Source organism: Pagrus pagrus, assembly GCF_965226575.1.
Source record: "Pagrus pagrus genome assembly, chromosome: 16".
Taxonomy (NCBI): domain Eukaryota; kingdom Metazoa; phylum Chordata; class Actinopteri; order Spariformes; family Sparidae; genus Pagrus; species Pagrus pagrus.
In genome coordinates, this window is record NC_140200.1 from 20,223,477 (window position 1) to 20,248,637 (window position 25,161).

Genomic DNA, 25,161 nt, shown 5'->3' on the forward strand with positions numbered 1-25,161 from the left:
AACGCCTACTTCCTTGTTATTAGTAGAGGTCAATACACTATTACAGTAAAGAAAATCTACACACATGAACACACAATCACACCGTCGTGTCTTTGCAGTCTATCACGTCTGATTTTAAAAGTGTCTTCATTTGTTGGCTCTCCACTTCATCCTCCTTTTTCCTGTGACCAAAAACAAACATATTTTATTAACAATAAATAGAACACACATCTACACAAAGGACTACATTGAAATTTGAATTTTAAAAAGTGAATCAATTTAATTCAGGTAATCTCAAATCACAAATTAATTGACTCTAATTTTTAGCATTACTTCTTAAAAATTAGGCATAAATTTATTAAATGACAGCTGTAACAAACATGTTTTGCCTGTAGTGTAAAGTAGCTGAATACTGTTTACACCTACATGTACTTGTGCTTTTGAGGTACTTATACTTGGCTTATCTTTTACTACAATACATTTTTTAACAGTTTACACAGTTATCATGTGTAACATACGTACCTTGAACTAATACAAATTATCATATAACTGATGTTTACATGTTAATGCAACATTATTAATATTTCAATAGCATAATACATATACAAATCTAACACACTCAAATGGGCCATTCTGCATAGAGTGCTGTAGTAATACATCTTAAAACCGCTACACCACTCTATTGATGGTACTTAAAGATGCAATATGTAAGAATTGACCACCTTTTAAATACATACTCAAAACAAACAGATAGCAGCACATGACCAAAGTAGCCACTTACTGCTACTAACTTCAAATCAAAGGAGCCCGGAGCTCAGAGCAACAGGGGATTGTTTGTGGTTACACCACTGGCACAGGAGCTTTGGACTGGGATGGTCCGTGGATAACTGGTTAGCATGCTAACTTCAGTAGATATCTCAGCAACACAACACACAGATGTCATTATCTCAAAACTGTCATTTCTTAACAATCTGTTGATAATGTTGGTGAGTAATTAGTCATTTTTTAATGTACTCAACTAAAATTCTTACACGTTTAAGGTAAAATACTTGTTCTGTCAATGGTCATTTCATCCTATTACCCCTGACTGATGAGGAACAATGAGAGTAAGTACTGTGTGATTAATTTCAGTTAGGATCTCACCTGTTAGGAAACTCAATATCGTCAATGGTTTCAGGGAGAGGAACTCCTCTGGTTTCAGGCAGCAACAACACCAAACCTCCAGCTACGAACGCGACCGCTCCTGTATGAAATACAACATGGAGGTTTAAAACACTGAGTGACACATTAAAAAAAAACAAAAAACAAAAAAACCCGAAAGTATTTCGCGTAACAGAATATGGATTCTAGCAACAATGGCAACATCACAGGATGATAAAAAATAAAGTTCATCTGTTGCAATCAACAATATATTTACATCTAATTCGAGAGAGAAAAAAGTATTATGAGTATAATTTTATTTTATTTTAAATGTATCGTTTTGTGGAGGGTTATTTCAATAAGCTGCAGTTTTTTCTCAGGTCAGAAGGCAAAGTTTTCGATCTACTAGTAGATCTACATTTCATCCATCACTTATGGCCATGGTTACCAGTGTCCAGGTGTGCCTTGGGAATTGTAACAACCATAGATTATTACTGAAATATACAACAAGCAATGAATACGTTTTTAATTTACTATATCCTGTGTTGTACATATTCACCTCCTACAGTGGCAAAATCCTTTAAAAACGCTCCAGGGGACTAAAAATAAACGTGTACAAAGTGATTAGAACCACTGACCTATGGTCATGAGCTTTAGGTAGTGACCAAACGAATGAGATCAAACATACAAGCGCTCAAAGTGATTGTCCTCTATAGGCTGGCTGGACTCACCCTCGACCCTGTTTACACCTTACACCTGATTGCAGTGCAATCTGTATCAGGACACGTTATCTGAATAAGTAAAATGTATGTTGATTCAAGGTCTGCACAACCACATCTTGAGGTAGACCTGCTTGCACTGTGTTCAGAGGTAGATGTAGATGATTGGAGATGCCCTCAGGAGGGGCTGGAAAACATTGCTGGGTGACAAATGGACAGCCTTGCTCAGCCTGCTGCCAAGCGGCAGAAAATGGATGGATGGACCTACATCTTAGTTGTTTCCTCCACAATTTGCATTATTTTGACAAAACATTAGTCTTATGACATTACAAATAAGGCACAACGCGCTCAGCTCACATAAGGACTTGAATGCGGGGTGTTGAATCCTTATTATAGTGAATAGTCATACAAACAATAAAACAAGGACAGCACCCCCATTAAATTGTTTAATGGTGGCAATATTAAACAGTCTTATGACATTACAATATGTCCACTAGTTCGCAGCAGCTATGACATCATTGCAGTCATCATTAAAAAATGTCAGAAACCTACCAAAGATGATGAGTGGCAGCTCCAGCCAGATGACAGCAAGTCTGTAGAGCAGGAATGGAGATACGATGCCTCCAATATCACACAGAGTGGAACACACCGACACTCCCAGGTTCCTGTTTCCAGATGACCATTTAGTGTTACTTTATACTGTACATTTAGACTGTGTGATGAAAAGTTAATCAGTCTGACCTCACCTGATAAATGTTGGGTAGAGCTCCGTGTTAACAAACACCACCATCTCAAAGGCCATGGTGATACCCAGCCGACCGATGCAGGCCACCACCGTCTTAAACCAGAACATATCTGCAGGGACAGATGCAAATACAGGATTGTGTGCATATTTAGAGAGTTTGGACGAACCTATTCCTTTTAGAACGTCTGCAGAAACCAACATTTATCAGATTTATAATGTCTTTAAGGTCTTTATAGAATTCTTGTATCTATGAGAACTGACTCGAGGGATAAAGCGAAATAAGTAAAATCCTAACTGAGATAGTAAAAAGATGTCCTTACTGTCCGGAATGAAGGCAGTGATCACGCAGGCGGCTCCAGCTACGATGTTAGCGGCAGCGAAGGGAAGCCGTCGGCCGATGCGTTCGATGGTGAGGAGGATGAGGAAGGCAGCGGGGAACTCCACCAGGCCAGAGATGAGGAAGTCGATGTAGACGTTTCCTCCGGCTATCCCCACCCGCATGATGAGGCCCTGATAAACCACGGCACTGGTGAACCTGCAGAGAGGGAAAGAAGACTCATGATCTCCAACATTTTGAGACTTGTTTGACTCACATATCTGTGATTCTAGGTGAGTCTCACCAGTTGAACATGAGGATGGAGGTGTGTTTTCTCATGTTGGGAGTTCTGACAAGGTCCAGCAAAGAGGCAGAGGGGGAGTCACCCTCCTCTTCAGTCAGTGTCTGAAACAGGTCATCAAGATACAGTTGTGTATACAGATTATTTGACACACATTGATCACGAAATGAAGTAGCTGTTTGCTTTCAGAATTAATGACTAAGCTGCTGAATCGATTTACCTCAAAGTTCTTGGAGAGTTTCTTCTTGTTCTCCTTCGCAATCGCTTCAGTGATCTCCAAAGCTTTTGAGGAGTTTTTCTGAGAGATGAGCCACCTTGGAGACTCTGGGATAAACCTAAGAACAATTTGGAGACACATAAATGTCAGTAACTGTTCACCAACACACCTTCTTGTAATGGACGATCAGAGCTTGGTCTCTTTCTTAGTCTGATGTTTTCTTGATGCAGAACATTGTGCCAAGAGATCCATGTTATGCCCTGGATAGCTAAATAGCTAATAGCTGATGGATGAGAGGAATGTGTGAGGAGAGAGATGGGGGAGGACATGTGACAAAACACCCTGGCCAGCCATGACTGACATTGTGGTCCATGGTTAGCGCCTTAACTTCCAGGCATTTGCTGGTTCCAGCTTCTTAAATGTGAGCAGGGTTTGAGTTATAATCTGATCTTTGTGGCGGTCTCTAAAGTTACTAACCTTAACCCTAACTAACGCAAAGGCAGAGATAGATAAATAGGCTTTATAATATACTTTTAATTTGATATAATATAATATAATAGCCGAACAGATGCATTCAGGGAGAGAGAGGAACAACATATATATATATACAAAGAACAATATATATATAAAGTTTGGTACCAGTAGTAAGGCAGGAAGAAGAGGTAGGGTGCAGCGATGGCGACCTGCAGCCAGCGCCAGTCAGTTATATAGTAGGCGAGCAGAGGTAGGATCAGGTTGCCGACACTAAAGAACATCTGGTACACTATGCCCACCGTCCGTCTGTACTCCGCTCCAACCAACTCTGTGACTGGCAAAAAGAAGAAAGGTAAACACGTTCAATACAAACAAAAAAAACAATCACTGAGTGAACACAGATCTCTGCAACAGGCGTAAAGAAATAAACAATCTGACCTCTGACAAGGACTAGTAGGAGTTCTACCAACCAATTCAAACAATAACTTCAAATTTAAGCCCTGTTTTCGAATTGTACGTTTCATTTTCCAGTTGTTTTTTTATACTCGTGGAAACTTATGATTGGTTAATGTATTGTTAAGATTAGGTAACTAACCACTGTGGACTATTCTAAAACAGAGATGGGAATCTTAGCATATGTCCTGTAACTATTCCTGGATATTTATGTCAAATCATCCTGAAAGCTCAGCTCAGTCCAAAGTAAATTCAAACTGTTGTTGAACCATTTGGACCCCGGGCACGGTTCTGAAAGGTTAAAGTCTTATTTATTTTTCCAAACAGTTAGAAGCTCTGTCATTGATCTAGAGGATTTTGAACACACTGAATTATTTATTTATTTTTCCTGCCTGAATTTCTTAATGCAAAAATAAGCCTGCAGATGACCAATTACAGCCCCTATTAGATGGAAAACACAATGGGTCCACATCATATAGTCTTTCGTGGTCCAAGTTCAAATGTTATAACAATATCACTGAAAATGAACACCTTACACGTTTTTCTAATTAAATATGCATAAAAATGCCATTTTGTGACAAATACCCCTGCTTCAGAGTATATAGTTCTTTATATCCATATTTACACTAACTTTGTGCATATGAAATAGTCAAAAACAAGTCCTTAGGTGGAAATTTTAGGGCTTTAAAACCCATTTAAACTATATATTACTGGATTAGAAATCTCATTAGCTACATAATGCGTCAACGATCTGGAGGCTGGCCTGAAAGTGGTTCAGGGCAGAGAAGATGGAATGTGTCTTTGAAATCACTTGTTGACGGTTGCAGGCCACAGGTCAGGCATAGAAGCACAGAACTGGTCAAATAAGGTGTCAATCAATAGTTCAGAGGTCAGCGCCATCATATTAACTCTGTATTGCAGTTTATTGGCATTTTTCTTTAAAATAATGGATTTTTTGAGAGATAAAAGCATTAAAAAACATCCAGGATAGCAGTTTGTCACTATTTATGTATAAAATACTGAGTTGTGTACTAAATATTTTACTTAAATGGATCTACTGGACATTTGGGAACAAAAAACGAGCTTTTGTTGGATTTTAATACACTACTGAAAAACTCTTCTGTTTTAGAATCTCACATTGCATACAAAATGGAGTAAATATGTAAAGTCTTTATTACGCAGCACATATCCATTCATCCAGCCTCCTTTGACTCCGAAGCCAAAGATGCACCTGACCACCAGGATAGAGACGTAGTTTGGAACCACAGCCAGCACAATCCCTGCGGTCAGATTCAGTATGTTGGACGTCATGATACTGATCCTCCTGCCATACCTGGAGAAACAAAGATGCATCAGTCATTAACCACTACAGGAGCTCACAAGTAATATTGTCACATTATAGTTCATGCATTTCCTCCTCACTGCAGTGCATTCTGCTAAGATTTGTTTGAAAATATGATGGAAAACTCTGACATCCAAAACTACAAATCTCTGTATTTTTTGAAATACGTGATAATATCCAAAAACTGACCATGAATTAACATGTCTAATGTAAAATAACATTTCAAAATCATTGAGTTACCATGAAATTTTAACATTTGTTCATACAGAAAATGTATTGTTTTTTCTCCACATAATACTATACATATATATATATACTTTTTTTTAGACTTTTTCCTTATTGAAAATGTTACATTCAGGTTTAATGCAGTTATTATATTCATTACGTTAGATACAACTAGTGGCAATTAACGGTAAAGTGTATGTTGTAAAAAAAGTCATTTTAGAGAATTTTCCTGTTTATTTTACAGACTTTCCCTGTTTTTTTCTTTAAAATATGTGAAAATATCTATCCAAAATATCACACTTTTTTTATATAACATTCATGTTTAATATAATAATTACATTTATTACATTAGATACAACTAGTGGCAATTAACAGTTAAGTGTACATTTGCATTTTGCCTGTATTTTTTAATACATAAGAGAGTTGGCAAAACAGACTATGAATTTACATGTGTAATGTAAAATTACATCACACAATCTGTAACTGTGAATAACCATAAAAGTTCCTCTTATGTTTTTTGTTTTATACAGAAAATTGACCATAGACCAAGTGGTTATAAATATAATTCGAGGCCTCACCTGTCAGCAAAGTAACCAAAAGCGAAGCTCCCAAGGAGGAAGCCCACATTGAGAATGGACTGGTACATGTCCACCAGCCATGCATCTGAACACACCAGGTTGAACTGAGACAAAAAGGAGAAGGTTACATGTCTTCATACAGGATGTCGTCATGTCTCTACAGTCACAAATCAATTAGTTATTTTAGCAGCAGTTTGTAAAATGCTCAACTGTGATTTGGCTGACAATATCAGCACAATTAGTCTAAAATGCAAAACGTTGAGAAACAATTAGCACATTTCTTGTCTCACCTCTGTGACAAAGGACTTCCTGCCTTCATACTGATACTCCCAGCCATCCTTACAGACAGAAACAGATGATTGCATTTAAATTAGATGGTGAAAGGACTCTAATATTTGCTAAACAAGACACATCAGACTGAGAAAGGAGCTCTTAATCCGACCTAATGCTCTGTGGGAATTAAACGGTTTTGGATTCTGCCTGATCAACACAAACATCAGAGGATCATTGCTGTGGGGAAGGTATGGGTAACGCTCGAGTCTGAGAATTAGTTCTAAGTGCTGTATCGTCGGCAACTGGACTTGTTTCAGTTTCATGAAAACGTTTCACCTCTCATCCAAGAGGCTTCTTCAGTTCTAACTAACTGGAGGGGAGTTGCAGGCTTTTAAACTGTGTGTGGGAGTGTTCTTACAGAGTCGTTAAGGACATGTGTGAGCTCTGAGCTTCAGAGTCGTTAGGGCAACTTGTGGGTCGTTGGTCAAACCAGCCTTCATGTGGGTTCCTAAGGCTAGGTGAGCCCAGGTGTGAATGGTTGTTGAGCTGTCTGGGGAGAGAACTCAGTACAGCATTGTAGGTGGGTGATAAGTAATATCTGAGGCCACAAGAAATGTCCATTAGCTGAGAATCAGCAACTCTCAAACTTCAACGAGGAGAATTTCCCCTGCAGCTCCTTCTCTGCTGTGACTCATTTACAAAATATGCACTGTAACACGATTGATTTATGCTCTGTGTGCCCCTGAGATCTGTGCACACCACTGACAAAGAATTTTGTACGTCTCACAAGGCCAACACAGTACTGTATTTTAAAATGAAAAGCAGTACATGGCAACGGATAGATCTGAACATAACTTCATGGCCAGAGGAGTAGACGTCACCTTTAAAGAAATGCAAAGAAAAGCAGCCACATAGTGAAGGAGACTTGAATCATTGCCAAAAGCTCATTCAAGCTGTTCTGTTCTTTAATTTGTCACCAATCTGTACTCTTGGCTGGAGGCAGTAACTTCTTGGAGTGTCACTGTAGACTGCCAACTGCTCAGAGACAAAAAAATGAAATGTTGTGTTTTCTGAAATGCGATATGTTTTCTTTTTGTGCTTTCCGAAATGTTGTTGTGTTTTCTGAAATGCTGTTGTGTTCTGACCCTCAGGGCTACCATACATGACAGTAGTTTCCCAAAATGTTAAACTATTCCTTTAGCTGTTTCCAATCCCTTAAATCGAATGTAAAACCGTCCTAAAATTTAAATTTTGATAGATTTAGCGTCTGAAATCTCACCAGTCTCCACAAACACATAAATTAGAACCAAACGTTTCACGAAACACTTAAAAGCTTTCTAGGAAATTATTCCACAGAACCAAATAATCCAACAGCATCGACTTCATTCAGTTTTTAGGGATCTTACCTTACATGCAGTAACTGGAACATTAGTCAGGTTCAGTTCCTGCGAGTCACATGTGAGTCCTGTGTTGTTCCAGTCCACCTCATACTGCTCACAGCTGCTGTGCTGCAGCACTCCAGAGTTGTTGACCACAGGAGCCGTCAGCCTGCGTCCGTCTGACAGACTCCAGCTGCATGCCTGCCTCCTTTCCACCACCGCAGAGTGCCGACACCAATGATCTGGAGTGAAGCCCTGGAAGACGATGCCGACGTACACAGCTGAAACAGGAATTGACAACAGACAGAGCAGGGCGAAGATACGCTTCTGACAGTGGCCAAAAGTCCCAGCCTCTTCCAGGAGGTCATCAAAGGTCGCCATCACTACTCTGATCCAAGTTCTTGCAGCTTGAGATATAAAAATAAATCCAATTATTTACTGTTGAGCACACCACAGATGAGAGTGGAGTGCCTGTGCTCTGCTTCAGAGTTTTGAACAGAATCTGCACGCTTCACTCAACAGGTCGAACTGGATCAGAGTCCAAAACAGCCCGATAGAAACCGTTAAATCTGCAGAGGGGGTAAAGACATGTTACTGTTTAATGGAGTTCAACAGATTGTCAGAGCAATTATATAATCATTGAAAGGACCTCAGCTGAGCTCAGGCCAAAACAAATTCCGTTAGTATGCGTAGAGAGTGCTGCCAGAGTTACACAGCACACACTGCTGGGGAATCACAGTCTCAGTCAGAGGAAACAGATGCTTATCTTTTGTTTTTTTAAAGGCAGAACAAGCAGTATTGGCAGAGCTGTCAGTGAACTAATTCCTAAAGCTCATGTGTGCAGCATTTGAGAAAAACCTGTACAGAGGGACACCTAGTGGCAGTTTAACGAATTACATTGTGGTAAACAGCAGTGCACCAGGGTTGTCTCACTATTCTACAAACAACTTCTGTATGTGATCACACTGGACTTAAAGTGGTGAATTTATGCTTTTGCAGAGGTCAAGAAACTTCACGAAAGGGTCAGTAGATGGAGGCCACATTCTTAAGATTTTTTTTATTTTTATGCCCTTTGTCATGATTTTTCTCAAAGGACTGTTCAAGTGTTTCTTTTCACATGGCATATCTATAGGTTATTATTTCAGTTCTATAAAGGGTTGGGTAAACAGGACCTTGTTCGTGCCATTTTTTGTTGCCTTTTTTTTAAACACACTGTGTATTTAACTCTCTAAATAGTTGTTTTTACAGTTTGTGGCAGATTTTCCATTCCTGAGTTCAAACTGACTTTATGTTCAGTTTTCATAAATGGTTTACCAAATGATTAAAAATGCAGATGTAGTAACCATTGAGAGAAATTTGCTATTTACATGACCAGATATGTTTAATTTTGAATGGATAGTATGTAATTTCTGCCACTAGGGGGCCTCCCTCGTGGGATCACTGGCGTTCTACCATGTCAAGAAACCAACCATTGCTGATGAAAATCAATCTACACAACTCAGCAGAAATGTTCATGTTTTTAAGTTTAAGTTACAGTACGTTTAGTCTCGTTTGCCTGCTTCTTTCATAACTTTCTGATTCTGGCGACCAAATGAAACACACTGGTACCTTGAGTAAAACTTGCATTTCTCTGGGTTTGTTCATTGTTGGTACACAACTCAGCATAATATATGACAAAGGTCTAGTTGTTTTTTAAGACATTTTAATGCAGAAATCTTACAGACAAATTATATATTTAATCACAATACATACTGTATATTACTTTAATTGCATAATCTGTCTGTGTTAATTTGCATCCAAGAAGACGTTAAATAATCACAGCAAACATAAAGCACTGATCTCACTGATGAGCAGTAGATCATCTTGACCTTTGCATACCAGAGTGTATGAGTAACTTGGTTTGTTATTGAAGAGTCTGTAAAATGAGGAGCTGTGCCGTACTGGGAACAGGCGTGCACAGGTGAGGTACATGTTGGCAGGAGTTTCACTTACATAATGTAGCTTCCTTAATGCCTCCATGTGGGTAAACATGTAACAACAAACAATCCCATCTTTAAATCATCACCAATCGGAGACTCTCATACCCCCTTTTGACCAGAGCAAACCAGGTGCTGTTTCTGGGCTGGTTGAAGTTGGTTCAAAATTTTTAAGAACTGGTTTGCTTTTCCTCAGGCACTGCCATCGCCATTGCCTTCATTTTCAGACCTGCCCATATTTTATATAGTCAGAGGTGCAGCATGAAATCAGATCCCATTGCTGTTAAAACAATGTTGTTTTGTGTGGTTGCTATTTCTGACAAAGTAGCTGACCACCATTGAAGTCGTCAGGGTTTCTATGGAAAAGAATTGGATTCCAAGTTGTTTTACGATAAAACACTTTAATAATTTAATAATATACTTCTGTCCAAACACCATTCTCTTAACACATATTTCACCTCCAACAACACATAAAAACATAATAATGGTTAATCTAGAGTCTAAATTCTGTGGGGCTGATAAGGGTCTCAGACAAACACAGAAAACTTTAATTAAGGTGACTATTTGGTCAAAAACACAAATTAAGGAGGCACCCAATATATCCACAAGCAACACTGTTAAGCAACATAAATAAATACTTTGGTCACAGGAGGAGATTAAACCACTGCTGTATCTTTGTTGGTCGATACGTCGCTCTGGGGCAGCAGGTTGGTCAGCTGCTGGCTCTTCATTACAGCTTTCTCCTTACACCTGAAAACACACACAATTACATGACATAAATGAAGTGTTATTTAAGTCATTTTTTTAAAGCAAAAATTGAAAACATTTGTTGGTTAAGTTTTCTGAAATGTGAGGAGTTGCTCCTTTTTTGGCGTACATGATAGTAAACTGAATATGTTTGGCTATTGGACTGTTTGTCTGACAAAACAAGACATTTAAAGATGTTTATATTACATTTTGTAGACAAAAGATTAATCGATTGACTGAGAAATTAATTTATAGATAATGAAAATAATCCTCAGTTGCAGCCCTGATTTAATATAGTATATTATTGATAGAAATATGATAACAACATCAACATAATATGTGAGAAACTGCATCCAGAATATGTATATCCACATGTACATACAAAAATAAGTCCAAAATGAGTCTGATAAGTTAAAGAAACACATTATTTCTTTCTTTGTGTTGATTCAGCTGTGGATACTGTGACGGCTCCAGGGGCTCTGCTGTGACCGGCTGTGTTGTGTGTTGTTGCTGTGTTGCGTTTGTTGTTTCAGTGTTGCTGGTCCCTTGAGGTCATCAAGGAATTGGAGGCAGCTGGCCAGTGCCTTCTAGTTTCCATAAAAAACCTGCCCCCATCTTGCCAGTCTGATGGCTCCCTCTTCCCCTGGCACCACCTCACTTTGCTTTAGTCTTTTTGATTTTCTGTATAGTTCTTTTGTTAATTTGGTTGAGTTAACTTAAAAATTCATCTTTGTTCAATGCAACTCTTTTTACTCAGTTCATCCCTCTCGTGTGGTTCCATTATTTGTTATGGTCTGAGAGCCGGTCATAAATTAACTCACCTTTCTGGGAACTCGATGTCGTCGATGGTGTCGGGCAGCGGCACACCCCTCGTCTCAGGAAGCAGCAGCACCAAACCACCAGCCACGAAGGCAAGAGATCCTGCACAACACATTCCAACATAACTTTAATAACGCATCAGCTTTTTTTTTTTTTAAATCAGCTCAGTGAGGAGCTTATGTGACCATGTTCTCTCTATCATAATATAAAACCCACCAAAGATGATGAGCGGCAGCTCCAGCCAGATAACAGCCAGTCTGTAGAGCAGGAAGGGAGCTACGATGCCTCCAACATCACACAGAGTGGAACAAACTGAAACTCCAAAGTTCCTGCAGACACAAGAACAACCAGTTAGTTTAGCAACAATGTTGCAGACTAAAATACTGACAGCTTGTTAACATTAGATGTAACAACATCTGGATGTTAACATGCTGACATTTATGATGTAACATTAGTCATTCTCGCATTTTGAGATACCCAAGTCAAAAGGAACTTAGAATACGCGTGGTCAGTGTCGTTAAAAACAAGATTGCATTCCTTCCAAACAAAGAATGAAGAGCAGGTACAGTTTGTACAATCTACCTGACAAATGTTGGGTAGAGCTCCGTGTTAACAAACACCACCATCTCAAAGGCCATGGTGATACCGAGCCGACCAATGCAGGCCACCACCGTCTTGAACCACAACATACCTGCAAGGACAGAAAGGAATGTTCAAACAAGTTTTAGAGAACCAATAAATTATAATCTGATGAAATCTGAATGGCTTGTTCCATATCTTCACCTGTCCCTTGAGACTTACTGTCAGGAATGAATGCAGTGATGAAGCAGGCGGCTCCAGCTACGATGTTAGCGGAGGCGAACGGAAGCCGTCGGCCGATGCGTTCGATGGTGAAGAGGATGAGGAAGGCAGCGGGGAACTCCACCAGGCCGGAGATGAGGAAGTCGATGTAGACGTTTCCTTCCAGAATACCCAGCCTCATGATCAGACCCTGGTAGACCACAGCACTGGTGAACCTGGAGGAGACAGAGGGACGATGGTACATGAGCTCCAAAGAATGATAATAATGATGATGTATGACTACAAACATAAACATACTCACCAGTTGTAGCTGAGAATGAACGTGTGTTTTCTCATTTTTGGAGTTCTGATCAGGTCCATGAAGGAGACGGTGTGTGAGTCAGCGTTATCATCCGCCAGAGACTGCAGGATCAGACATACAGTTTGTTTAATGATTGTGTAATATCTTTATATGTTACTGGTGTCCATACAAGGCAGTGAAGTTTTGGTTTCTTTTGCATTTTACAGAGAAAAAACATGCTGTTATTCTTTTTAAAGCTACTGTACCCTGGTAAACTTGCAGACACATAATTGCAGAAGAAAACAGTAATATACTTAAATACTTTAAGATCTTAATGTGTGTTTTGTTTCGTCTTTGTTTAACCAGCAGCTACCTCAATGTTCTTGGACAGAGTCATCTTGTTCTCTTTGGCCATGTCCTCAGTGATCTTCACAGCTTTGGAGTTTTGGTTCTGAGAGAGAAGCCATCTTGGAGACTCTGGGATAAACCTGCAAATACAAAACTTTCATGAAGCGTATAAACGTACAACTTTTTTCTTGTTTTTTTAATCACGGAGGACCAAAAGAATGTGATCATCATCAATAATGAAATAAAAGTTTTTGATGTTTATTGTTGGTTATTGTGAATGTTTATGTGTTTCATTTGTAATAATGTGATTATCTATGCAATTAAACAAGGTTTCAGCATATTTTAATGTGCTTTCATCATCATACGTATGATATTTGATCAAAAACATCACTTCAGCTGCACAGGGGAGTTTCAAAGTGACGCCTCCGAGATATATTTTATTTTTCTTCAGTATTTCCGGTGTCAGATACAGTATGGACACTGGTGATGGTAACACCTTACTGACACCCCCTAGTGAACATTTATAAGTAGCGTATAAACAATAAATTAACAAAATAAATGCATAAATATTATAATGTAGTTGTAAGGCCATATATGGACACTTTTGATGGCATTTTTTATCAACTATAAACAGCGAATGAATGACAGAAAATAAGTATTTATATAAACTCTGCTCTTAGGAAGGCCACAAGATGCGTCTGAAAGCTCCTGAAGAAATCTAGCAAATGGACCTTGAGTCGAGATGTTTTATTCAAACTCAACTAAATCTTGACGTTGAACATGTCACATTTTTATCTCATCATATGTCATCATATCTCATCAAACGTTATTGTTACAAATCATTTATTTACTGTTGATACAGGAGAAGTTATACATGTTGACAATCAAATTAATAAACTCTGCATGTATTTCCTTGTATTTGCTTACAGATAAATTATTGTGTTATAAACCATTTATTAATGTATTAACATTTATTTTCCTTCTTCTCAGAAAGTGAAATATTTAAAAGCACGAAATAAAAGTGTCACAAGTGTTTCTCACCAGTAGTAGGACAGGAAGAGGATGTATGGGATGGTGATGACGACCTGCAGCCAGCGCCAGTCGGTGATGTAGTAGGCCAGCAGAGGGAGGATGAGGATGCCGACGCTGAAGAACATCTGATAAAGGACTCCGACTGTGCGTCTGTACTCCACACCCACGAGCTCTGTGACTGAGAGGGAAGACACACACATCAAGAAAAAGAAGAGGAGTGTTTCTTTAGTTTAGTTTGAGTCTCGAGGTTAAATGTCGTTCTTACTCAGCACGTATCCCGCCACCCAGCCTCCTTTCACTCCGAACCCGTACAGCATTCTGAAAACCAGAAGAGACACGTAGTTTGGAGCCACGGCCACCAGGATTCCTGCGATCCCATTCAACAGGTTGGACATCAGGAAGCTCATTTTCCTGCCAAACCTGAAGACGGAACAAACAAGTCAGAGTTAAAAACATCAGTTGAATCTGTCTGATGTAACTCTTATGAACCAATGAGAACAGTTCAGGTGGTTTCAACCAATCAGTCGATCACAGAACTTACCTGTCTGCAAGGTAGCCGATGGCGATGCTCCCAATCAGGAAGCCCACGTTGAGAGTGGCCTGGAACATGTCCACCAACCAGGCGTCTGAACACACCAGGTCAAACTGCAACAGCACACACAAAATAAATCAATCATTACATTCGTTTTTCTCTTAAAACTTTTCCTGAAACTGAATAAAAAAAAGAATAAAAACTTTTATCTTGTGACCATTTTGTTTATGGAAAGTTATGGAAAGAACTTTTGTTTTTGTTTCTTTTGTTTTGTTGTGATACCTTCGAAAGCTCAACACAAATATTTTATTCTCGTCTCGTCAACGAAAAAAAAAGTACAAAAAAAAAAAAAAAAGTACAATTACTTACTTTGCTTAAGTACAATTTTGAGGCACTTGTGTACGTGAGCATTTCCATTTTCTGCTCCTTTATACTTACACTCCACTACATTGTTTTTTACTTTGAATTTTTTTTGATAACTTTAGTTACTTTGCAGATTAGATGCTGCACCGGAGCCAAAGTGGTCCATTTCTAAATGAATTTGTTTTATTGGTGACCAGAAAAATGCTGAAAATCAGATCTGATCATATCTGGACACACATTATACAATACATACTTGTAAATATATGTATAATTTACTTTTACTTGTACCTTTGATACTTACATACATTTTTTAATTTATTAAATCACTTCTTAAAACCCACTTTTATAGACTTGCTTTTATGTGAAGTCACCCTTTAAACAGATTCTTCATCTTTCTATCTTTTTATTCCTTTTACTGCTCTTCGTCTATCTATCTGTTTTTTATTCCTCTCATGTGATGTCTTTTTTCTTTCCATCCTTTACTGCTTTTATTTGTTATCCTTAATCTATTTATTGTCCTTTATTCTTTTTACTGCCCAAATTCTTTTTATCTGTTCTCAATCCTCTGATGTGATCTCGTCTTCTTATCGTCCTTTATTTATCTCTATTTTTTCATTCTCTCTCTTCTCTCTTTCTCTTCCTGTGTTCTTGCCTGTTTTACAGCTTTTATTCCTTTTGCTTGTAATGACTCATATTGCCTTGTTGTGTTCTGCCTTGTTTGTTTTACCTCACCTTGGACTTGGCTTCCTTTTGTTTGACTGGACTGTTGAGTGTTTATTCCGTAATATTGTCTTTCCTGCTTTTCCTTGTTTGTCGAGGCACTTTGTAAACTGTTTTTAAATGAGCTATACATAAATCTTTTATCTTTATTATTATGTATTTAATACATTTAATAATAAAATCATTTAAATAGAAAAAATACTGCAGTATATTTATCATCGGGTGGTCTGCTTTGAGACTTGAGGGTGACTTTCACTTTTACCAAAGTATATATTATATTATATATATTATATATTATATATATATATATAACATTTAACACGATATCTTTTACTCAATATGACTTTTGGGTACTTTCCACAACGCTGCATTCCGTCATAGTTTTTTATTATTAAAGATCATCGTCTCATCATAGTCATGAAATAAATGTATTTATCTCAACCTTATATTTTATTTGCTTTCTTCTTTTCTCTTATTTAATTTACTCTCTCTCACCTCAGTAACGAAGGACTGCCTCCCCTCATAGTCGTACTCCCAGCCGTTCTTGCAGCCAGCTGTGGGGGTTCTGCTCAGGTCCAGGTCCTGTGAGTCACAGGTGAGTCCTGTGCTGTTCCAGTCCACCTCGTACTGCTCGCAGGTGCTCTGCTGCAGGACCCCGGAGCTGTTCACCAGCGGCACCGTCAGCCTGCGACTGTCTGCCAGGCTCCAGCTGCACTCCTGCCTCCTCTCCACCACCTCTGAGTCCCGACACCAGTGATCAGGGGTGAAACCCTGGAAGACGATGCCGACGTACACACCGGCCCAGGGCATGGACACCATGCACAGCAGGGCGAAGATCCGCTTCTGACAGCGGCCGAACTTCCCGGCTTCTTCCAAGATGTCGTCAAAAGTGGTCATGGTTGCAGAGTTGTTGATTTCTTTTCCTTAACCGGCAAACAAACTTCTGTGTCTGAGAGCCAGCAGGCTTCTAGTTTGTATGCTGAGCGTCTCTCGAGCCACAGTGACCAGTGAAAAGCCTGTCCTTTGGGTTTTTAACAGGACAAGCAGGAGCAAAGGTCCACACAAAGACGTCGGGGCTTTACGTCTTGTGCAGTGGAGCATTAACACGTTTGCCATCGCCTCTTCACAGGTCAGAACCAGTGTGTTGCTTGACTCTGGCAGAAAGGCTGCATGACCTTCAGGCACATGTGCACACTGATGCTGTCAGTCAGTCAGTTAATGTTTAAATGTGTCTGGAGGTGAGTTAGACACAAAGATGTGACAATATGAACACTGAAATAACAGCTGACCAATCCAAAATTAATAAATAATTACATGAAATTCTATGTCTCTGTAGAAAGTAAAAGGTTGTAGTTTGCAACTTTGCTTAAAAACTGACTCACTTGAGATTTGCTAGTTACTCACAAGTCTAGTTTTACTAAAAACTAAACTTGGGGTCGTCTCAAAGCACCTGAGACCTGATTTGAATGCGTCTTTAATGACTCGGGATTTGATTTGGACTTTTCTGAAATAACTTTTAACTTGACTTGGACCTGTCTCAGCTGACTTTAGAGTTGACTTTAACGGACCCCAGACATGACTTGGATTTGTCTCAAAGTGCTCATGACTTCATGGATTTCAGTTTGATTCGACTCAGACTTGTCCCTGATGACTTGAGAGAGATATGATTGGACCTGTCTTGAAGGATGATACTTGAATCTGACTTGGTCTGGAAGAATTTGAAACTTGGACCACTTGAAAATGGACTTCGTCTGGAGTCACTTCAGACTGAAACTTGTAGAAAAGGACTTGGGACTGACTGATCTCAAATGACTTGACACTAGACTTGGACTTGTTTCAAAGAACTGCAGACGTGACTCGGACCGTTCTAAAATTACTTGCAACTTGACTTTGACCTGTTTGACCCCAGACGTGACTTGGATTCGTCTCAAGTTCTCATGACTTGATGAACTCAGATCTGATTTGACTTGGACTTGTCTGGGTGGACATGAGACTTGACTTTGATGTGTAGAATGACACAAAATTAGACTTTAAATGTGTTTTTCGAAGGACTTGAGAAATTACTTGGAAGCATCCCAAAGGACTTAGGACTTGATTTTGACTTTAGATTTGACTTGTTTCAAAGGGCCCTGGACATGACTTGGGCTCATCTTGCAGAACTTGAGACTTGAAGATGTCTCAAAGTACTAATGACTTGAACTTCAACTTGTCTGGGAGGACATGAGACTTGACTTGGAATTGTCGAATTACACAAAACTTGACTTGGACTTTTCTTTAATGACTTGAGACTTGAGTTGGACTTGTATCTAGACCTTGACTCGTTTGGATTACTTGAAATTTGTCAAATGTATTCACATCGTTCAAGAAACGACATGAGATCTAAGATATATTTGGTCTCGAATAACAGCTTTTCACTGAATCACCAATCCCTCAGATCATATCCCCCTTTGCATAGTAACATGAACTACACAGGGGGATGCGATCCTTACCTGCAAAGCCTACCAGCCAGCGTGGATTGTACCCTGGAATTTTCCATGGTGGGTGTCTCATGTGGAGGTAATGAAGCAGTGATGGTAATGAAGCAGTGATGGTGGCGCCACTTCTTCTAAAAGAAAAAGTCCCCAATGTTTCTGAGGACTTTCATGACAGTCTCAGATTCTTCGAAGCAAGTCAGATTCAAGTATCGTCCCTCAAGTCCAGATCAAATATCTCGAGATAAGTCAAGTCTCAAGTCCTTAGAGACGAGTCCGAGTCAAGTCTCAAGTGATTCTGTACAATTTTGTTATAGGTCAATAAACGACACCAGTGATAAACAGCGGATCTCATTTATTCAAATAATGCAATATTTTTTACATCAATGTTTTTTTAAATAGGAAAACAGGCAAAGAGCTGAAAAACAAATCGGACAACATAACTCACACCAACTAAAACATAATAATGATCCCCCTTGTACCGAATCATCACAGAAAATCTTCTTGTGCTTTTTCATTCTCCGAGCTCGTTTGTTTGCTCCTGAATTTAAACTCTTGATCTCGACCTTTGATGCTGAATTAGTTTCAACACAAGTGTTGACAAAAAAGCACAAGAGTCTCCAGTCATATCCTCACAGGAAAGAGAAGGTTCAGTACAGTACCATGCAGATGAGCCACACGAACTTTGGTGCTAAATACAGCAGAGACAGACTCGATGCAACGCTGGGAAAGACTTCACATACAAAACAATCTGCGTCTCTGAGGCGAGGAGTGCTACGACGTCTCCTCAGCAGAGACGAGTTGATTACAAAGTGCCAAACACAGGTAGATGCTTTCAGTTCAAACGTTCTTCTAACAGGGTCAGGAGTTAAAGTAAAAAACGCTCAGAACAACAGCTGGAGTCCACATTCCTGAAGAGCGAGGATATTGTCAAAAGTCCTGATAATAAATCTGGATTCTTGACATTTCTTTAGGATCTTTTTGTAGTTTCACTGATTTAATTTCTCTTTGGAAACTCGCCCTGTGTACCATCGCCTCGTTCTTTATGATCTCAAAGGTAGATTATACTTAAAGCAAAACACTCCAAAATGTCAAATCAGTAACTTAACGATATGGTTATTCTTCAAAGACCTTTGTAAATTATATGACATTAACACACTACATGATGAGTCGGATTTTAGAGCAAGATGCGAACAAACCATCAGTTCTTCTCGACCTTTGTTTCTGGAAAGTGACGTCTCAGTTTGTGATCTCAGAGATAATAAAAGGAAAACAGCAGCGAGAGGAACATGATGATGTTTTCTATTTCATTCATTGATTTTTAGGGTACATTTCAAACTCAAACGTATAAAATATTGATGTTTCCAATGCTAATGCCAGCTCATGATAATTATTTTTTTATCCTTTGTCATTTTTAGACAAGTGGCATCTTACAAAAACCTGTTTAACAAATTTTGTGTACAAAGCTTTAGAAATACCCTGAATGGTGAACCTTCTTTATTGATCGATTGGATATTTTAGCAACAACAGCATGTTTTCTTTTTAAACTTCAGTTTCTGTGAATTGAATACTGAGAAAAACAAAAATTTGAATCTACCTTTATTCCCCTTCGTACCGTAGACAATGTAATCAATACACAGAATGTAATAAATACTCTTTCTGTGTATGCGCACGAGATTGGTGATTGCAAATCAATACAAAATCTTTCAATAAATCAACAAGTGCTCTCCTTCAAGGTAGCACAGTCACCGAAAGTAAATTTGGAGTGATTTAATCTGTCTGTGGATCGTTCACTTTCCTTCTTGCAGGTCATTTGGCCACGTGAGAACAACACCTGTGACGAGACACCTCAAAATGTCCCATTAAAATACTAATACTCAGGATTTACTGCTATAAGGAGAAGGGCGATACCTCGTTCTGCAACTGATGATTATTTTCATTATAAATTCATCTACTGATCACTTCTTTGATCAATCTATTAAATGTTAGTCTAGAAAATGTCCAATAAATAGTGAAAAATGACCAAGGTGATGTTTTCAAACTGAACAACAAACATAAAGAAGCTAATAATTTGGATTTTCTCTTGATAATCAAATTAAACAAATTACCTGACAATCTCAGAATAATATTCTGTAGGCGGACTCGTGATTTCTGCTCGAGTGAAACCAGTTTCTAAAGCAGAGAAGCAGTTAGAAGTTTTATAAAAAGCTGTTAAGTGGATTTTCTTTTAATCAACATCTGAGGTCAACAATGAACTACTGTACTCAATTGGTCGAGTAGATGAAAAGAATGATGTGAACACTAGAGCTGATTAACTAAAAGTTTATCAGCAAAATAAAAAAAAAGCCAATTTGTTTTTGACAATTTTAGTTATTTGTCAAAAGTCAAACATTTTGTTATCAGCTTCCAAAACCTGACGATTACTTTCCTTCCTCTACATCTTTGTGTTCTGGACGGATGTTCAGACGTCACCTTGGGGAACTTTTCACCATTTTCTGAAGTTTCATGATTGATCTGACTAATCAAGAGATTAATCTATAATGAAAATAATTGTTGCAGCCTTAGAAAACACTTAATACGTTCTAAACTGTTATGCACACCAGAGAGGATAAATTATGTCAAAGAGCAGTGAAGTCCACCATGTTCAGTTAAAGTTACAGGAACTAGATTTGTTCTGACTCTACCAGAACCTCTAAACAAGAAGAATGAAATGTTACCAAAAAATCAGCTACTTCTGAGTTTGTAATTTCCCTCATCTGTGTCCTAATTCAGCAAGAAAAAAACAAAACAAAAAAAACCCCCATCAACATCACGATAACTTGTTTGGCTGGGACCAAAGAAAAGAGCCCGATAGTGGGATGGCATCCAAATACTCTTAAGTAGGAACACTTCAGTTTGATTTCATTTTAGAAAGAGCACGAACAAACTTTACCAAAACACCTCCATCCTGTATCTCATCATAACTGGCACGTTTTATGAAAACACTAGTTTCATTATCAAGCAGAAAATGTGTTAAATGTGAGTCACCTGCCTGCATTCTCCACACATCAACAACTTCTTTCTTTTGTCTAACATGCTTTTGGCTAAAACGGGCTGATTTCGGCACTGCAAAATCATGGCTTTAACCAGTTAAATTCTCACCTTTGATGCAGCAACATCAACAATCACAGACTTTTAATGTAAGAGAGCGTGCAAGCGGAAAAAAAAATTCCAACTTCCATACATTAGTGCCAGTTTTGGCTGTAGAAATATGGCTTTGGCTGTAGGGGGACTTCAAAAAACCAACACAAGCTAAACTAACATCTCGATTTCGACCTCCGTCCTCGTCGACCGTCCATTCACACTTAAGGCCACCTCTTATTTTCTCACAGAACAGAGATTCATACAGATAATCAGCTCAGACGACCATTTAAATAATCATAAAAACACATGTGTGAGCAATTCACCGGTGAGGACAACAAACAAACAAACAAACAAACAGAACGTCCATATTATAGAACATTATCTTCTATGTACAATGTCTCTGATCAAAACAAGACAAAAATCAATCTGTCGCCGGACACGATTCATCGATGAAAATGCAACGTAAATTCATCGTCAGGAAGGCATCGCGCTTTCTTTTCAAGGGGAAAGAAAGATAAAAGATCTGCTCTTATAGCAACTGTAAACAGCAAGAAAAGACACGCAGGTGTCTTCATTCCCTTTAGAGACAACACAAGCCGACACCTTCACCGCCTACTTCAGGAAAACTGGAGCAGTTTCCCCTTTATTTACTCTGATAGCTGCTGTTTTTCTCCCAAAATCTAAAGATAAATTGTTTCTACTAACTGAACATCTCACCACAGTTATCAAATACAGTCTTAATGGGACAATAAAGGTCCAGTGTGTAGGATTTAGAGCCAGTATTTGTTGGTTGTTCTGCTCTGGACTACTGTAGAAACATGGCTGACTCTGTGACAGAGGCCCTGCTCGCTCTGGAGATATTAAAAGGTCATTCCAAGTTAACAAAAACACAATGTTTCTTCATTTCAAGTGATTATACACTGATGAAAATCTAAACAGCTAACTGTTGCTAATTGTAGCTGCTGTTGGGTAGTTAGCTCTGCAGCTAGCGTTCTGAACTGGGAGCTCAGAGCACCAGGGGAGTGTACACCGCAAGCAAAGGAGCTGGACCGGGATGAGCCGTGGCTAGCTGGCTAACATGCTGAAGTCCATAGACATCGCTACGTCAAAACCGTTATTTCTTCACATTTTGCTGATAACTTTAGTTCATTTTTGAATGTTTTGAACTAAAAGTCTTTTTAGTAACAAAAACGTTTTTTTCTCAGTCAGAATTCTTACTTTAAACTCAGAACTCAGCGTTTTAACAAAACAATACAGAACAGGTGTTTGTTTTTGACCCTCAGGTCATTATTAAGTTTCAACTTTGGCCCCCCCAAAGGAAAAAGTAAAACCTACGCACTGGACTTTAAAAACAAAAATCAAATCCAAAGGCAGCCAAAGTCTGCGATGAGACATGTAGACAGTTTCCTGTTAATCAATGCTACAATAAAGTGCTAAAGCAATGGCACAGCTTCATTTCAAAACTCAGACAGAAAAGAAAAACAAGTTAACATCTTTTCACTGACATGCCTCATCGCAGAGTTAACCTGTTGAAAAAGATGATTTAAGAGCCTCTGAGGTTGATTTTTAGATACTAGAACTGCAAAAAACTGATCGAAATGAAATAATTGCTAACTATTTTGATCATTGATTTCTGGTAAAAAAATGTCAAACATTTGTGAGGTTTGCTGCTTTTCTTCGTCATTTATGACAGTAAATGAAAAGTCTTTGGGTGACGGACGTTGATTGGAGGCGTTTTCAATATTTTTTGACATTTTTATAAACAAAACGATCAATCGATTTATCAATCAATTGTGAAAACAGTCCGCAGATTAATCAATAATGAAAATAATAGTTTGTCGCAGCTCTATTACAGACTCAACTGGCCTGTTTGGTCTGTATGAGATAAATGTGGTGAGACCTGAGGAACTATAGTGAAACAAATTATTTAAATTCAGAATTATGACAGAAAATAAGAGAAAAAAGGGCGCAGGCCAAACACTGACCTGAAGAACATTTTAAATAATCAGCTATCAATAAACAAAAATCATGTGCTAACACCGACAGTCTGTAGACAGTGGACTGGATAGAGTCTGAGTAGGCCGAGTAAAGGTGCAGTCCAACAAAACAATAATCCGAAAAGAGAGGAACGCTTTCTGCTTTCAGCATGTTGTTGGTTTTTCATCGTCGTTGTTGCTGTTGCTATTACGGAGACATTCACTGAGAGAAGAGTTCAGATCGGAGGGCGAGGGAACGGGAAGGAGGAAGTGACATCACACCCTGAGGAGGTCCTCATCACTGTCGTCCTCGTCCCGTTTCCTATTGGCTGCCATGTTATTACCGTGGTTCAGGCCCGAGGAGCGAGGTTTGCTGCTCTTCCTCTTCCTGTCTGACTCTTCCAGGAGGCCGACCAGGTCCTCGTCGCTCTCCTCCTGAAATCAAAGACTTCTGTGAGGTTTTGATACAGGACGCAGTAACACCTGGACTGATGCTCGAGGCGACACTCACCTGGAGGAAGGCGCTGCGATTGGCCGCAGAGTGCCTGGAGAGTCCAGAGGATTTGACCACTCGCACCCCGGGGACGCTCAGCACCTCGTCCTCGCTGTCGTCGTCCTGGTCGTCCAGAGAGAACGAGCGCAGGCCGTCTGTGTTCACCATCTTGGTCTTGATGTGACCGTTGCCGTGGTTACTCCTGCCCCGCTGGGAGGAGGAGGACAAGGATGTGGGCGGGGCTTCGAGCTCCTCCATCAGCCACTCCATCTCCTCTTCACCCCCTTCTTCATCCATGTTGACCTGAGGACAACAAGTATTTAGTTAAGCTAGCACTTGTCAAAGCCCAGTGCTCCCTCGCTTGCAGATACTGATTTGGGCGCTTGTTTAACTTGCATGCTTGAAATTAATGAAACGCAGTAGAGGAGCTCACTATCTCACTCTTTATTTTATTCTTTTGCCTCTTTATCAGCGCACAAGATGAAACGTCTTCTTCCTCGTCAAAAAACCCCACAAACAAATGAAACAAAGCACTTAAAAACTGATTTGGACGTCAGTTTCCTTGACATCGCCAGATGCTTTGAACCATTCGGGTCAGCTCTAGTGGCCGAACACCGCCATGTTTCAAACTGTGAAGGGCAAGTTGACGACCCATCTGTCTAACGTGATTACAGAGGTTTGTAGTTGCACGTTAAAGATAACTAACTACCTGGATAACGGGAGTGAAACTGTTACTTTCATTTTTTACATGTGGCCCATGATTGGACGAAGTAACACAGAGAGTCAGGAGAGGCAAGAGGCCATATGTCCCACTGCATCAGAAGCAGCATCCTTTAAAAGGCATAAATTCCACCGGTTGGCTTGAAAAGTGTGTTTTCCTGCCACAAACTGGAGTACGAGTGTCTAAACAAATTCACGATTAATTCATTCATTCACTGGATTACCCTACCTTGGAGTATTTGTAAGAGACTTGGTTTCCTCTCCTGCAGCAGCCAGCAACCTTCTGGATCACCAGCTCTCTGTTAGGAGATGAGAGCGAGACAGACAGGTTCAATAAAGTTCTTTCAACAATTAGAAAGAAAGTTCTACCAACATCTTTTATTGGATGCTCATGTTCTCACCTCCTCTCTCTCTTGTGGAGTAAAAGCCCGAGCAGACAGACAACCAGACCCACCAGCAGGACGGTCAGCATCACCCCGACCGCCTTGCTCCGCCTGGAAAGACTCTCGCTGTTGTCGTCAAATGACTTCGCTTCAACAGTTCTATGAGACGAAGAAAGACTTCAAATTACTTGACATTTCTTTAACGAGTTCCAGATGGTTTATGGTTTATCAGTGTA

General features: G+C 39.3%; 2 protein-coding genes across 2 annotated transcripts in view; both read right to left on the minus strand.

Annotated features, from left to right (window-relative positions):
- Nucleotides 1-24: 24 nt before the first annotated feature.
- On the minus strand, nucleotides 25-16,832 carry slc22a2 (solute carrier family 22 member 2). Its single transcript, XM_084377002.1, is given in 24 exon segments — nucleotides 25-161; nucleotides 1,123-1,222; nucleotides 2,391-2,503; nucleotides 2,585-2,693; nucleotides 2,904-3,118; nucleotides 3,204-3,304; nucleotides 3,421-3,535; nucleotides 4,057-4,225; nucleotides 5,523-5,677; nucleotides 6,490-6,593; nucleotides 6,780-6,827; nucleotides 8,169-8,561; nucleotides 10,777-10,867; nucleotides 11,686-11,785; nucleotides 11,900-12,012; nucleotides 12,266-12,384; nucleotides 12,386-12,446; nucleotides 12,448-12,699; nucleotides 12,786-12,886; nucleotides 13,138-13,252; nucleotides 14,154-14,322; nucleotides 14,410-14,564; nucleotides 14,686-14,789; nucleotides 16,255-16,832. Coding segments are annotated over 24 exon segments (3,489 nt in total). The 5' UTR covers nucleotides 16,657-16,832; the 3' UTR covers nucleotides 25-76.
- A 1,736-nt stretch (nucleotides 16,833-18,568) lies between these two features.
- Nucleotides 18,569-25,161, minus strand: part of igf2r (insulin-like growth factor 2 receptor) — a 49,483-nt gene continuing 42,890 nt past the window's right edge. Inside the window, exons 48-51 of the mRNA XM_084377527.1 lie at nucleotides 24,944-25,084; nucleotides 24,772-24,841; nucleotides 23,841-24,125; nucleotides 18,569-23,764 (exon numbers count right to left, since the gene is read on the minus strand). Of these exons, the coding sequence (XP_084233653.1) occupies nucleotides 23,606-23,764; nucleotides 23,841-24,125; nucleotides 24,772-24,841; nucleotides 24,944-25,084 (655 nt within the window). The 3' untranslated portion in view covers nucleotides 18,569-23,605. The remainder of the gene's footprint in view (nucleotides 23,765-23,840; nucleotides 24,126-24,771; nucleotides 24,842-24,943; nucleotides 25,085-25,161) is intronic.